Source organism: Anolis sagrei, chromosome X (assembly GCF_037176765.1).
Source record: "Anolis sagrei isolate rAnoSag1 chromosome X, rAnoSag1.mat, whole genome shotgun sequence".
Taxonomy (NCBI): Eukaryota; Metazoa; Chordata; class Lepidosauria; order Squamata; family Dactyloidae; genus Anolis; species Anolis sagrei.
Genome location: NC_090034.1, coordinates 56,391,853 through 56,408,273, shown reverse-complemented (window position 1 = coordinate 56,408,273; position 16,421 = coordinate 56,391,853). Strand labels below are relative to the sequence as shown.

At 43.8% G+C, this 16,421-nt stretch overlaps 1 protein-coding gene across 1 annotated transcript in view; it reads left to right on the top strand.

The window, feature by feature from the left end:
• Positions 1-16,131, top strand: part of LOC132781473 (perilipin-4-like) — a 33,158-nt gene extending 17,027 nt beyond the window's left edge. The window contains exons 9-15 of the mRNA XM_060785747.2: positions 8,437-8,540; positions 12,147-12,342; positions 12,499-12,581; positions 13,526-13,874; positions 14,053-14,243; positions 15,494-15,622; positions 15,787-16,131. Of these exons, the coding sequence (XP_060641730.2) occupies positions 8,437-8,540; positions 12,147-12,342; positions 12,499-12,581; positions 13,526-13,874; positions 14,053-14,243; positions 15,494-15,622; positions 15,787-16,131 (1,397 nt within the window). The remainder of the gene's footprint in view (positions 1-8,436; positions 8,541-12,146; positions 12,343-12,498; positions 12,582-13,525; positions 13,875-14,052; positions 14,244-15,493; positions 15,623-15,786) is intronic.
• Positions 16,132-16,421: the final 290 nt, after the last annotated feature.

The window sequence follows — 16,421 nt, the reverse complement described above, 5'->3', positions numbered from 1 at the left end:
AATTCCACCAATGATGGAATTGAACCAAACTTGGCACACAGAACTCCCATGACCAACAGAAAATACTGGAAGGGTTTGGTGGGTATTGACCTTGAGTTTTGGAGTTGTAGTTCACCTACATCCAGAGAATACTGCGGACACAAACAATGATGGATCTAGACCAAACTTGGCACAGATACTCAATATGCCCAAATGTGAACACTGGTAGAGTTTGGGGGAAATAGACCTTGACATTTGGTAGTTGTGGTTGCTGGGATTTATAGTTCACCTACAATCAAAAGAGCATTCTGAACCCCACCAATGATAGAATTGGGCCAAACTTCCCACACAGAACCCTCATGAGCAATAGAAAATACTGTGTTTTCTGATAGTCTGTGGCGACCCCTCTGACACCCCCTAGCGACCCCTCCAGGGGCCCTGACCCCCAAGTTGAGAAACGCTGCTCTAAAGACTTCCAGTATGTTTTGTTGGTCATGGGGGTTCTGTGTGCCAAATTAGTTCCAGGACTATCATTGGTGGAATTCAGAGTGTTCTTAGATTGCAGGTGAACTATACATCCCAGTACCTACAACTCCTATAAACCATAGTGAATTCTCCCCAAACCTCTCTGGTATGTTCAGTTGCTGATCAATTCCTCTGTTTAATGTGTGCCATAGAAAAGAACAGGAAAAGGTAAAGTGAGAGGCAGTGAGTGGGGTCATGTACATTCCACACCAATTGAGAGAGTCAGAAACACTGGGATATCTGTGGTGGAGGAAACACATAAAATCTAGGAAATGGTCCCCATTTGAAAGCCTTCACTTGGGTGGTGGGCAGTATAGTGTTTGTGGAGGGTTCTTGGACATGTTCGTGGTGCTCACTATAACCTGCAATGTCATTGGAGGGAGGGCCTTTGGTGAGGGAGAGTTAGAGTTAAGGGAAGAGCAATGGGAAGGATTAGGGTTAGAGTTAGGATTGTCTGTGGTGGATGAAAGACACAAAATCTAGGATGAAATTGTTTCTGTATGTGTATATAAACGACTCTGGCCCTGTTTACCTTTCCAAACGTATTCTCCCTATGAACCATCAAGATTATTAAGATCGTCTGGAGAGGCCCTGCTCTCGGTCCCACCGGCTTCGCAAGCACGTCTGGTGGGGATGAGGGACAGGTCCTTCTCGGTGGTGGCCCCTCGACTCTGGAACTCTCTTCCACTGGAGATCAGAACCGCCCCATCTATCCTGACATTTAGGAAACAGGTGAAGACTTGGTTAAGGAGACAGGCATTCGACGGGTGAGCCAGATATGGATGGAGGATGATGAACAACGAGTTAGTGTGACGACTGACCATTGTAGTTATTGAATGTAATTGCTGTTTTAATATTTTAGTGTAAAATGAATTATTATGTTTTTATTAACCCTATGTGATATTATGGTTGGAAACCGGTCTGAGTCCCTCAAGAGAGGTGAGAAGGCCGGTATATAAAAATTTAAAATAAATAAATAAATAAAATATATGTGTGTGTGATTTTAATTGGCCCCCTTTTTACACAAAAAAAATACAAAAAAATTAAAGTTGAAACTATGGAACTCCCTGCCACAGGATAATTGAACGATGAATCTAGGATGTTTTTTTTAAAAGGGGAAATAAGGCAAATCAATGGCAGTTTGGGTCTGGGATTTATAAGAATGGGTTTAAATACCGCCCCCCCCCCCCAAAAAAAATCTTTAAAATCTACAAGTCCCAGGATCCCAGTGCTTGGTGCCATGGCAGTTCAAAGTGGCGCCAAACCTCATTAAATCGAGCATGTAGTCACACCCTGTTGCCTTGGGGCTGAACAATGGGAGCTTAAGCAGGGAGATCCCAGTTTATTAAGATTTACTAAGAGTTTACAAAGGGTCATTCACCCCTATTGGCTCATCTATCACATGGCAGCATTGTGTTGACCCTCCAGGCGCATGACTCCCATCCATGCGCCAGCAACATGCACAGAGCGATGTGGGGCAGGTCCAGCATCCCAAAGGGCCCGAACAGAGAAGAAAACTAATCATTGGCCAAGACAAACACAAGGAGGAATTGCAAGAGGGAGGAATGCAGGATACTGACGCTAAGAAGGAAGGAAATGCTTGGGAAAGGGACATAGAAATCTCAGTGGAGCCTAAGAATGTGATGCGGCAGCAAAAAAGGCCAATGCAATCCTAGGTTAAGGTTTGGACACTTGGCCTGAAAACAGTCCAAGCGAAAAGGAAATAGTAGTCGTCCCCAAGCTGAACATAAGCCAATAAAGGAAAGAGAGAAGGAGGGAGGGAGAGAAGGAAGGAAAACAAGGGAAATGAAAGAGGGAAGGAGAGAAAAGGAGAGAAGGAAGGAAGAAAAGAAAGGCAGGATAGAAAAAATGGAAGAAGGAAATGAAAGGGGAGAAGCAGAGAAGGAAGGAAAGAATGAAAGAAGGAAGGAGGGCAGGGACGAAAAAGGAAAGAAAAACAGAGAAAAGAAAAAGAAAGGAAAAGAGGAAAGGAGAAGGAAGGGATGACAGAGAGGGAAGAAGTGCAGGAAGGAAAAGAGGAAAGAAAGGAGGAGGAAAGAAAAAGAAAATACAGGGAAGGAGAGAAAAGAAAGACAGGAAAGAAATATGGAAGGAGAAGGAAGGGAGGAAAGAAAGAAAGAAGAAAAGAGAGAAGGGTGGAGGGAAGGAAGGAGGGAAGAAAAAGCAAGGGAAAAAGAGAGGAAAAGAAAGACAGAAGAGAGGAAGGAAAGAGAAAGAAAAGAAAGAGGCAGGAAAGACAGATGGAGGGAAGAAGTGAAAGGGAGGAAGCAGAGAAGGAAGAAAGGGATGAAAGAAAGAGGGAAGTAGGGTGAGAAGGAAAAGAAGGAAGAAAAAGAAGGGGAAAGGAGAGAAGGGAGGGAGAAAAGAGAAAGAAAGAGGTAGGAAAGAAAGATGAAAAGAGGCAACGAAAGGAAGGAGAAGCAGAGAATGGAGGAAAGAAAGAAAGAAATAGGGAAGCAGGGAGGGAAGGAAGGAGGAAAGAAGGAAGGAAGGTGGAAATAAAAAGAAGGAAAAGGGAAGATGAAAGGGAAGAAAGAAGGAGAGAAGGGACAGGGGGAGGAAAGAGGAAGAAAAGAAAAGAAAAGAAAGAAAGATGGAAGGAGGAAGTGAAAGAGGAAAAGCAGAGAAGGGAAGGGTGAAAGAAAAGGAGAGAAGGAGGGAGGGAGGATAGAAAAAGAAGGGAAAAGGGGGAGGAAAGAAAAGAGGGAAGAAGAGGAGGAAAGGGGTGGAGGAGAAAGAAAGAGACAAAGAGGCAGGGAGGGAGAAAAGAAAGATGGAGGAAATGAAAGGGGAGGAAAAGCAAGGGAGGGAGGAAAGAGGGGGAAGGAAGGAAGGGAGGAAGGGAGTAGGGAGTAAAGGAAAGAGGGAAGAAGAGAAGGGAGGGAGGAAAAAAAGAAAGAAAGAAAGAAGCAGGGAGGGAGGAAAGAAAGATGGAGGGAGGAAATGAAAGGGAGGGAAAAGCAAGGGGGGGAGGGAAGGAAAGAAGGAAGGAGGGAAGAAAGGAGTAAAGGAGTAAAGGAAAAAGGGAAGGAGAAAAGGGAGGGAGGAAAAAGAAAGAAAGAGGCAGACAGGGAGGAAAGAAAGATAGAGGGAGGAAATGAAAGGGAAGGAAAAGAAAGGAAGGGAGGAAAGAGAGAGGGAAGAAAGAAGGAAGGAAGGAAGGAAGGAAGGAAGGAAGGAGTAGGGAGTAAAGGAAAGAGGGAAGGAGAAAAGGGAGGGAGGGAGGGAGGAAGGAAGGAAGGAAGGAAGGAAGGAAGGAAGGAAGGAAGGAAGAAGCAGGGAGGGAGGAAAGAAAGCTGGAGGAAGGAAATGAAAGGGAGGTAAAAACAAGGGAGGGAGGAAAGAGAGAGGGAGGGAAGGAAGGAAAGAAGGAAGGAGGAGAGAAAGGAGTAGGGAGTAAAGGAAAGAGGGAAGGAGAGAAGGGAGGGAGGAAAAAGAAAGAAAGAAGCAGGGAGGGAGGAAAGAAAGATGAAGGGAGAAAATGAAAGGGAAGGAAAAGAAAGGAAGAGAGGAAAGAGAGCGGGAAGGAAGGAAAGAAGGAAGGAAAGAAAGAAGGGAGTAAGGAGTAAAGGAAAGAGGGAAGGAGAGAAGGGAGGGAGGGAAAAAGGAAGGAAGGAAGAAAGAGGCAGGGAGAAAGGAAAGTAAGTAAGTTTTCAGGAACTGACTCACTAGTTTTCAACAATCACATGACTACTTTCTCTTCCAGAGGTTTGCCTCTGGGTCAAGGCACGCCTCAAAGTTACTCCTTTGGAGTAACTTCTCCAAACCGCCCCAAACCGCTCCGGATTGAAAAGGGGAGTGACTCCGGAATAGATAGACATATATAAGGCGCCTCCAAGCTCAGGAGTAGCTTTCCAGACTTTGCACTTGAGGTGAGTTTCAGTGCCTTATTCAAGTGGGTTTAGAAATGTGTATCTATAGACTTGCATTTTGTGAATATATAGATTAGATACATGTTTGTGTAGGTATATATTGCATTCCAATATATGTTTGTGTGTGTTGAATGTACATACATATATACACATAAAATTGCAATATGCTCATATGTTTGTGTTCTTAAATATATGTGTGTGTATGTATATATGTAACTACATTGAATATATATATATATATATGACTTTATATGTTTGTGTACATACATACATTGGGTTTTGGAATATGTGTGTGCGTGTATATGTTTGTGTGTGTATATATATATATATATATATATATATGTATTTGTGTGTATTGAATTTAGAAATATATATGTGTGTGTACATGTAGATATATTGAAAGTATTTGTCTTTTGGAATATATATATATGTGTGTGTATATATATGAGATATATATGTATGCGCACAATATTATGTGTGTGTGTTGTGTATCCTTTATCAGCTATTCCTTAATCCTTCTGATTTAAAGTGTGTGTGCATATGTTGAGTATTCCATTTCGATAATTCCCAAATGCAAAATATTTGCATGTTTTTATGATGCAGATATAGACTCCACATCTCTTCTCCCGAATTTGCAAATGCTGTGTGTGTGTGTGTGTGTGTGTGTGTGTGTATCATACAAATATTTGGGATTAGGGCTGCTCAGTCAGCATATACAGCATATACATATACACATATACACATGTGTGTGTGCGCGCATATCAAATAAGGGGTGCTGAATCTACTTATACATATATCACATACAAATAAGGGCTACTCAGCCTACATACACACACATGTACACACACACACACACACGGGATACTCATTCTGCATACATATAATATATATATAAACACCCACATAGACAAATAAGGGATATTCGGTCTCTCTCTCTATATATATATATACATACACACACACATATATATATACACACAGTACAAATAAGGGATACTCAGTCTACATATACACATACACACACATATATATACACACCCACATACAAATAGGGAATACTCAGTCTACACACACATACACACATATATTATTATTATTATTATTATTATTATTATTAACTTTATTTGTACCCCGCTAGCATCTCCCGAGGGACTCGATGCGGCTTACATAGGCCGAAGCCTCAGAACACAATACAGTAAAAACATAACACAACAATAAACAAAGCAAATCAAAATAGTTAAGCAGAATAACAACAACAGTGACAATACATCAGGACACTTTAAAACTGGGCCGGCCAGAGCAATGGGTTACAGGGTTAAAAGTGCTGAAATGGCAGGAGGCACATAGGATTAAAATAGTGCGGTGTGCAGCAATATTAATTGTACTAAAGTGCTTCTAGGACTTGGGATGGGGAATTCCTAATCTGAGAAGGCACATTGGAACAGCCAAGTTTTTAGGTTCTTTCTGAAAGCTGCTAAAGTAGGGGCCTGTCGAAGCTCTTTTATATATATATATATATATATATATATATATATATATATAGACTGTCCCGTATTTATATATATACACATATAAATACGGGACAGTCTATACACACACACACACATATGTACACATACAAATAAGGGATGCTCAGTCTACATATATACAAACACACACATATATATATACACACTCACATACAAATAGGGAATACTTAGTCTATACACACACACACTCACATGTATATATGCATATGTACACATACAAATAAGGGATGCTCAGTCTACATATACACATACACACAGATATATATACACACCCACATACCAATAGGGAATACTCAGTCTACATACACACACACACATATATATATACACACACATATGTACACATACAAATAAGGGATGCTCAGTCTACATATACATATATACACACACACACACTCACATACAAATAGGGAATACTCATTTCACACACACACACACACACACATATGTACACATACAAATAAGGGATGCTCAGTCTATATATACATATACACACCCACATACAAATAGGGAATACTTAGTCTACATACGCGCACACACACACACATATATATACATATGTACACATACAAATAAGGGATGCTCAGTCTACATATACATATATACACATACACACACATATATATACACACCCACATACAAATAGGGAATACTCAGTGTACACACACACACACATATATATACTTGCACACATATGTACACATACAAATAAGGAATGCTCAGTCTATATATACATATATACACAAACACATTCATATGGGCTCGGCCTCATGTAAGCCGCACCGAGTCCCTTGGAGAGATGGTAGCGGGGTATAAATAAAGAAAGTAATTATTATTATTATTATTATTATTATTATTATATACACACCCACATACAAATAGAAGGAGCTGGGGGTGGTGACGGCCGACAGGGAGCTCTGGCGTGGGCTGGTCCATGAGGTCACGAAGAGTCGGAGACGACTGAACGAATGAACAACAACAGCAACAACAATACAAATAGGGAATACTCAGTCTACATACACACACACACTTATGTATAGATAGATAGATAAGGGATAGATAGATAGATAGATAGATAGATAGATAGATAGACACAGAGACACCTACAAATAAGGGATGCTCAATCTACATATCTATCCATTCTTCCCTTTATCTTTGCATGAGATACAGGGACATTTATTTATTTATTTATTTATTTACTGTCCTTGTATACCGCCGTTTCTCAGCCTAACTGGCGACTCAACGCGGTTTACAACAGAATATACAGTACACAGTATACAATTAAAACCGTAAAAAACATAATACACAATATTTCACATAAATCACAATCCAATACATCTCCTAACTAAAATCGTGGTCCAATTGCATCATCCATATTACCAATCCGTAGTCGACACATTCATTGCACCGAATTAACCAAATGCCTGCTTGAACACCCAAGTTTTTAGTCTTTTTCGGAATACCATCAGCGAGGAGGCTGATCTTACCTCCATGGGAAGGGCGTTCCAGAGCCGAGGGGCCACCACAGAAAAGGCCCTGTCTCTCGTCCCGCCAGCCGCACCTGTGAAGCAGGCGGGATAGAGAGCAAGGCCTCCCCAGAAGATCTTAGAGTCCTGGTGGGCTGATAGGCCGAGATACGTTCGGATAGGTAGGTTGGGCCAGAACCGTTTAGGGCTTTAAAGGCCAACGCCAGCACTTTGAATTGAGCCCGGTAGCAAATCGGCAGCCAGTGGAGCTGGTGCAGCAAAGGAGTTGTGCGCTCCCTGCGCTCCGCTCCAGTTAGTATCATGGCTGCCGACCGTTGGACTAATTGGAGCTTCCGAGCTGTCTTCAAAGGCAACCCCACGTAGAGAGCGTTGCAGTAGTCTAAACGGGATGTAACCAGAGCGTGGACTACCGTGGCCAAGTCAGACTTCCCAAGGTACGGGCGCAGTTGGCGCACGAGTTTTAACTGTGCGAATGCTCCCCTGGTCACCGCCGAAACCTGGGGTTCCAGGCTCAGCGATGAGTCCAGGATCACACCCAAACTGCGAACCTGCGTCTTCAGGGGGAGTGCGACCCCATACACATGTCTGTGTATTTCTATTCATCTATCTAATCTCCAGACAACATTTCTCTATGATCTGTCTATCTATCTGCTTGTCTATTTATCTGTCTACCTATTTGTTTGTCTGTCTATCTGTTTGTCTATTTATCTGTCTATATGTTTGTCTGTCTATCTATCTGTGCAAGAGGGAACAGTGCATGTCTGTGTGTACAGAGTTTGTCTTGATCTCAAAACCGGGTTCTTGAAGCAGGAGATGCCCAGAAGGGTTGGCCTTGTGCAAGAAGGCCTTGGACAATGCTCCATTCCTTCCTTTCCCCCAGATATGGGGCAATGGTGGGACAAAGGGGAGGCAGATCCCATGGGGAGCCGATAAGGGACATCTCGGGCCTGACCTCTGATCGGGAATTATTGCCTTTCCCTCCCTGGAATTTACTCCTGGCTTTCCTATCTTGATCTGACGCAGGCTGTCTTTTGACCTCCCTCCCCGAAACCATGGCCACCCCGAACAAAAGTGCCAGCGAGAACAAAAGTGCCAGCGAGGCTCCAGCCGAAGAGCAGGATCCAAAAGTAAGTGGGTTTTGGGGTAACGTTGCCCAGCTTTTGTATTCTGTGCCGTTGCAAAACCATTGCACAAGCATTGTTTTGCTATTCGGAAGCCATGCAAAACTTAAAATTAAAATTGGAAACCATCCATATAGTCACTCTTCTTTGCCACACTTGCGCTCCACCCCCTGCGATAAAGGTCATGAATTAGGAAGGAACCCAAAAGTCATCCAGTCCAACTCCATTCTGGGAGACGCAATCCGATCCTTCCCAACAGATGGCCATCCAACCTCATTAGACATTAGAAGGTTCGTGGAGAAATAGGACCAGAGAATCCTAGAGTTGGAAGAGACCCTAAAGACCATCCAACCCAACCTTCTATCAGACAGGAATACTCAATCCAAACCCTCCCAGCAGATGGTCATCCAGCCTCATAGACGTTCTAAGGTTCGTCGAGAAATACATCTTGAGTCGCCGATAGGCTGAGAAAGGCGGTATACAAATACAGTAAATAAATAAATTATAGAGAATAATTGAATCCTAAAGTTGGAAGGGACCCCAGAGGCTGTCCAGTCTAACCCCATTCTGTAAGGCAGGAAGACGCAATCCGATACCTCTCGACAGATGGCCATTAGGGATATGTGATCCATTAAAAAAATGATTCAAAAGTCAGTACAAAACTCGGAGCTCTAAAGTCTTTCTAAACTATACTTGGCGCAAAATTTCGTTACTATAACGAGGCTAATGAAATTTCATTATTATTTCATTACAGTAATTGAGCATGCACATAATTAAATGACTATAAAGGGCAAACTTCAGGGGCTCTTATCTCCCCCATTTTTAAAGCTAATGGGGTGAAACTTGCAGCAATGGTAGAACACATTGACCACTGTTAGCCCAACAAATTTCAGAACGTTTCACTTCTCCATGGATTTTTGGTGAATTTTCAAAGTTTTTCTAAACAACTTTTTTTTAATAATAAAGAAAATCTGTTTCTACTTTGAAAGTGTTATTTCTTGTTTAATTGTGTAGGCCTTACTTTGAAAGTAGTTGTTCTACTTTCCAGAAAGTAGTTGTTCTACTTTCCAGAAACTTCGTTTTTATGGCAGAAACTTCGTTAAATCCATGGAGACAAAGCAAAATGTGCTGTAGGATGATAAGGCTCCTCCCCTTCCCAAACTACACTTCCCAGAGTTCTGTGCTGTTCCCTCTTTTCACCACTCCTAATGCCGAGACTCCATGAATTCTAGGCAGGTAGCCCTTTTTGGCTTTGCGTTGCTTCCTTGCACTGAATATGAAACTGACTTTGGGAGCCTTCTGAGAGTTACAAAACTAAAACAAAAAGGTATGAGGTAAGTTTCGATTCTAAAATATTTGATGTGGGCCACTCAAATGCTTTGGATATGGCTTCCGAGTTACAACATTTCCGATTTTCTTACAATTTCTGACACTTCCGAATTTTTTGCACATGCCTAATGGCCATCCAGTCTTGGTTTCAAAACCTCCAAAGAATAGGCTCCGTGCAGCATATTTCTCAGCCGGACAACTCTTACCATCAAGAAATTCTTTTGCGAGTGATGTTTTCAGTCCAGATGTCCAAACATTTACTGAGAATCACACTGGCCTTTTTCGCTGCAGCATCACAAGGCTCCATTCTGTCTCCCATGCTTTTTAACATCTACATGAAACCGCTGGGAGAGGTCATCTGGAGTTTTGGAGTTGGTGCCATCTCTATGCAGATGACACACAACTCTACTACTCTTTTCCACCTAACTCCAAGGAAGCCCCTCGAGTGCTAGATGAGTGCCTGACCGCTGTGGTTGTCTGGATGAGGACGAACAAGCTGAAGATTAATCCCGACAAGACAGAGGTCCTCCTGGTCGATCGTAAACCAGACCGGGGTATTGGGTGGCAACCTGTGCTAGACGGGGTTGCACTCCCCCTGAAGTCGCAGGTCCGCAGTTTGGGGGTCCTCCTGGATTCTTCACTTACGTTTGAGGCTCAGGCGTCGGTGGTGGCTGGGAGGGCCTTTGCACAATTAAGATTCATGCGCCAACTGCGACCGTACCTCGGGAAGGCGGATCTGGCCAAGGTGGTCCACACCTTAGTCACCTCTAGACTGTATTACTGCAATGCACTCTCTGTGGGGCTGCCCTTGAAAACGGCCCGGAAATTTCAGATGATCCAACGGGCGGTGGCCAGGTTGCTAACTGGGGCGCCTTACAGGGAGCAGTCAACCCTCCTGTTCAAGGAGCTCCACTGGCTGCCATTTACTGGATCCAATTCAAGGTGCAGGTTCTTACCTACAAAGCCCTGAACAGTTTGGGACCCGCCTACCTGCGTGACCTCATCTCTGTATATGAACCCACACAATCCCTTCGATCATCCGGGGAGGCCGTGCTCTCAATCCCACCAGCATGACATGCACAGTTGGTGGGGACGAGAGAGAGGGCCTTTTCGGTGGTGGCCCCTCGACTCTGGAACTCACTCCCTAAGGACATCAGGCAGGCCCCAATCTTGGCAGTCTTTAGGAGGAGCTTGAAGACGTGGTTGTTCCAGTGTGCCTTCCCGGAATAATGATCCCATAGCACTTTGTCCTCCAAAGCCCTTTACATTTCTTTAGGTCTGCTCGTATGCCCTTCCACAAACGCCACTATCACCTTTCGTCCATGTCCCAGCATTATTTCCATTTTAACTTTACATTTGGCCTTCTCACTGTTTTTAATTGCGTGTTGTCTTATTGATAATGTTGTATATTTTATTGTCTATGTTTTTATTTTAATTGCTTGTACTGTTGTTGTTTTGCTTGTATTGTTGTATTCGGCTCGGCCTCATGTAAGCCACACCGAGTCCCTTGGGGAGATGGTAGCAGGGTACAAATAAAGTGTTATTATTATTATTATTATCATCACACTCTCAACTCAACGTTCAGTCTGGATTCGACTAAGACTCCAAGATCCCTTTTGGATGTGGCGTTTTCAGTTCAAATGTCCAAACATTCACTGAAAATCGCATTGCCATTTTTTGCTGCGGCATCACACTCTCGACTCGCATTCCTCTCTTAAGACTCTTAAAAAAACTATTTTAATTGATAAATCAATCCATACCACCATTCTGGACACAAGGTGGCAGGAAAGGTATTTATTTATTTATTTATTTATGACAATTACATGCCGCCCTTCTCACCCCGAAGGGGACTCAGAGGGGCTTACAAGTAAAATGTAAATACAATATATTATATTATTGCCATAGCACAATATTAATATTATATATTACATTGTACTATAACATTATACTGTAATATTATAAGTAATATTACATCTAATATAAAATATATAATTATATTATCATATTATTATTAGTATTATTATATTGTAATACATTATAATATCAATATTATATGTATATACAATATATTATAAGCACAGTGCAGGAGACTGTATAACAGGTATAACAAATGCATATACAGTAACTTCACTAAGGTTGGTTTGAAGACTGTGAAGTTATTGCATGAATTACAGTTGATTTTTTACTGGGACCAATAGTAAGACTCTTGACATCCCTTTTGGGGCTCCAGTTTGGGTGCCATTCCCATGTCAGTGCTGATCTATTGTGTTGTCTTCCCCGCAGAACGTGGCCGACAGAGTGGCCAGCCTTCCTTTGCTGAGCTCAGCCTACGACATGGTCACTTCGGCCTATGCCTCTACCAAAGAGAGCCACCCCTATGTCAAGTCAGTCTGCGATGTGGCTGAGAAGGGGGTCAAGACCATCGCCTCAGCTGCGGCCACTGGGGCGCAGCCCATCCTGAGCAAACTGGAGCCGCAGAGTGAGTGACCAACAGGGAACGGAAAAGGCGGGCATCAAAATATTGCCGGGATGAAATGCACTAGGTTCTTTAGCAAAAACCTCTCTTTCTTCCGTATTTTGTCTCTGCATCACACCTAAGATGCCAATACGGAACTAATGCCACTTTTCCCTGCAGTTTCGACGGCCAACGAATATGCATGCAAAGGACTGGACAAACTGGAGGAGAAGTTGCCCATTCTCCAACAACCAACAGATAAGGTACAAGTTGTTGTTGTAGTGGTGGTGGTGGTGGTGTTACTACTACTACTACTGTGTGTCCTTAAGTTGTTTCCAACTCAAGTTGGGAATTTCTAGGCAAGGTGTTTTCGGAAGGGGGTTCCTGAGAATAAGAGATGTTCAGCAGTGGAATGTGCCTGGATGGCCATCTGTTGTGAGGGCTTTGATTGTGTCTTCCTGAGTGAAAGAAGGGGGTTGGACTGGGTGGCCATCTGTCAGGAGGGTTTTGGTTGTATCTTCCTATAAGGAAGAAGATCGGATTGGATGGCCATCTGTCGGGAGGGCTTTGATTGTGTCTTTCTATAACAGTGTTTCTCAGCCTGGGGGGGGGGGGGTTGCGAAAGGGTGTCAGAGGGGTCACCAAAGACCATCTGAAAACATAGTATTTTCTGTTGGTCATGGGAGTTCTGTGTGCCAAGTTTGGTTCAGTTCCATCATTGGTGGAGTTCAGAATGCTCTTTGATTGTAGGTGAACTATAAATCCCACCAACTACAACTCCCAAATGACAAAATCAACCCCCCCCCCCCCCCCAACCCCACCAGTATTCAAATTTGGGCATATCGGGTATTTGTGCCAAATTTGCTCCATTGAATGAAAATATATCTTGCATATCAGATATCTACGTTAGGATTCATAACAATAGCAAAATTACAGTTCTGAAGTAGGGATGAAAATAATTAGGAACTGTAACGGGGTCACAGCATTATGAAGGTTGAGAATCACTGTCTTATAAGAAGGAGATCAGACTACATGGCCATCTGTCAGGTGGGCTTTTATTGTGTCTTCCTATAAGGAAGAAGGATATTGGACTCGATGGCCATCTGACAGGAGGGCTTTGATTGTGTCTTCCTACATGGTGGTTGGACTGGATTGTGACCTTTCGCCAAAATGGTTGAAAGCACCATTCCAATTCTCTCCTCTCTAGATCATTTCCGACACCAAGGAGCTGGTGACCTCCACCGTGACAGGGGCCAAAGATGCCCTCAGCAGCACCGTGTCCGGGATGATGGATAGAACCAAAGAGGTGGTCTCAGGTGGCGTTGAGATGACTCGTGCAGCGGTCTCCAGCGGCATGGGGATGACCCAGTCGGTGGTCTCGGGCGGCATGGAGATGACCCGCTCCACCATCTCTGGCGGTGTGGAGATGACCCGCTCAGCCATCTCCAGCAGCGTCAACACGGTGGGGCACATGATGTCCAGCAGCGTCGATGCCGTCCTTGGGAAGTCAGAAGAGCTGGTGGACCGCTACCTTCCCGTCACAAATGAAGAGCTGGGTGAGCTGATATCTTTTTCAGTTAGGACTAGACATGGGAATTGGTTGACCGGCCAAGTCTTTGTCTTGGGGAGAAATGACCAGTAGTTCTGTCAAAGGGGGAACGATAGTCAATCTCCCAGAAACTGGGCTGATTCTGGCCTCTCTCTACTTCTCAACATGAGGGTGTTTCTTTCCAGCCAAACTGGCCACGTCCATGGAAGGTTTCGATATGGAGCGTCAGAAAGCACAGCAGAGCTACTTTGTCCGCCTGGGGTCCCTTTCAGCAAAGGTCCGCCACCGCGCCTATGAACACTCCCTTTCCAAGCTGAGCAATGCCAAGCAGCACACCCAAGATGCCCTGGCACAGTTACACCAAACAATTGAGTTGGTAAGGAAGGGCTTCTGGTTGGTTTCTCGCCTTCATTGACCTTCCAGGTCTTGTTGGACTTCACCTCCAGCATGCTTGCCTCTTGGCTTGGGGGTGTTGCACTCCAACTGGGCCACACATTCAAAGAGGACCTCATGCAGTCTTTAGGGCTGCATCTCCCATCATGCACAGCTTGTGGTTGAAGATGATGGGAGCTGTGGCTTTCAATGTCTTGTTGAATTGTTGGGTTGTATTTATGGAGATGTTCATGGTGGACCTCCATGAAGATGTCCATGAATTATACTTATGGAGGTGTTTGTGGTGCAGCTCCATGAAGATGTCCATGAATTGTATTTGTAGGGGTGTTCATGGTGCATCTCCGTGAAGATGTCCATGAATTGTATTTGTGGGGGTGTTCATGGTGCATCTCCATGAAGATGTCCATGAATTGTATTTGTGGGGGTGTTCATGGTGCATCTCTTTGAAGATGTCCATGAATTGTATTTATGGAGGTATTCATGGTGCATCTCTGTGAAGATGTCAATGAATTGTATTTATGGAGGTGTTCATAGTGCATCTCCTTAAAGAGGTCAATGAATTGTATTTACAGAGGTGTTCATTGTGGAACTCAATGGCTTGTGGTTATGGATATTTCTATGGTGGACCTCCATGAATTGTATTTACAGAGCTGTTCATGGTGAACCTCAATGAATTATATTATGATGTGTTCATGGTGGACCTCCATTAATTGTATTTATGAATGTGTTCATGGTGCACCTCAATGAACACATTCATGAATCCAAAATACTATACTCCAGAGAACTAGGATTCACAGCAAACTTTGTTGGCTCTTGGAAAGCTCATCTGATCTAAAGCAAAATCCTCCAGGTTAAAATCTAAGACTCTCAACCAAAGTAGCAGCTCAGCTCTCACAAAGCTCACTTGAATTATTTTTCGTGAGCTAAAGCAAAGGAGAGAACTAGGATTCCAAGATAACAGTTCAGCTCTTGAATCCTACATCCCCGGATGAGGGTATATGTATCTATTTATTTACAGTTTTTACATTCGTGCTCTTCTCACCCTGAAGGGGACTCAGGGTAGATCACAATGCACACATAGACAGCAAACATTCAATGCCATATTCTAAACATGCAGACAAACAGACAGATAGAGGTATTTTTGGCATTTCCATATTGACAAAACCTTTTTCATCTGAGTGCAGAACCTGTATTTTTGGGAAAGGTTTGCTGACTCCTTTCTCTGTCTCTTAGATTGAGCAAGTCAAGCAGGGCATGGACCAGAAACTCCAAAGCAGCCAAGAGAAGCTCCATCAGATGTGGCTTCAGTGGAAGCAAAAGCAGAACCCTGAGGCCAAACAGGAGGAGATTCCAGAACCAAAGGTATGTTGCCATTTCAGAAGGGAAATCCCAAAGGGAAAAGATGTCAACAGACAGCCTCCTCCTGTCTATGGAAACATGGGACCCTGTGATCGGGCAAGTCACACTGTTCCAGTGGGTTTCCGTGGCCAAGTGGTGCTTACTATCCTTACTTTTTCCCCGCCCAGATTGAGACTCAAGCTTTGGAGGTGTCCCAGGGGCTCTCCAACCAGCTCCAAATGGCCACTGCGGCCCTGGTCTCCAATCTCCAAGGCCTCCCCAACAGCCTCCAGGAGAAGGTCACCCTCGTCCGCCAGCATGCTGAGGACCTCCGGACGTCCTTTGGGTCGGCCACATCTCTGCAAGACCTCTCCAGCTCCATCTTGGCCCAGAGCCGAGAGAAAGTCACCAAGGCCCGAGAGTTGACCGAAGAGCTGGTGGACCACCTGGTGCAAAATGCTCCTCTTTCCTGGCTGGTGGGGCCCTTCACTCCATCCAGCAAGGCCGAGGTGGAAGAAATTGAGATGGAATAGTACCTCTTCTCCTATTCCATGGGTTGGGTGGTGGAGAGCAGATCTTGCTTACCAAAATCCACTTTAAATGGGAATATTGGGGTTGGGAAAGCTTATCATTTCCTCCCGTCTGTCCAAATGTGGTCTCCTTGGATCTCAAATTCCGGTAGACCTCCATAAACACTTCCATGATCAATATCCAGGGTTGGGAAACCTTATCTTGGAAGGAGTCCCATCTTCATTTCCTTCCGTTTCTCCATACTTGGTCTCCTTGGATCACAAGTTTTGGTAGACCTCCATAAACACATCCA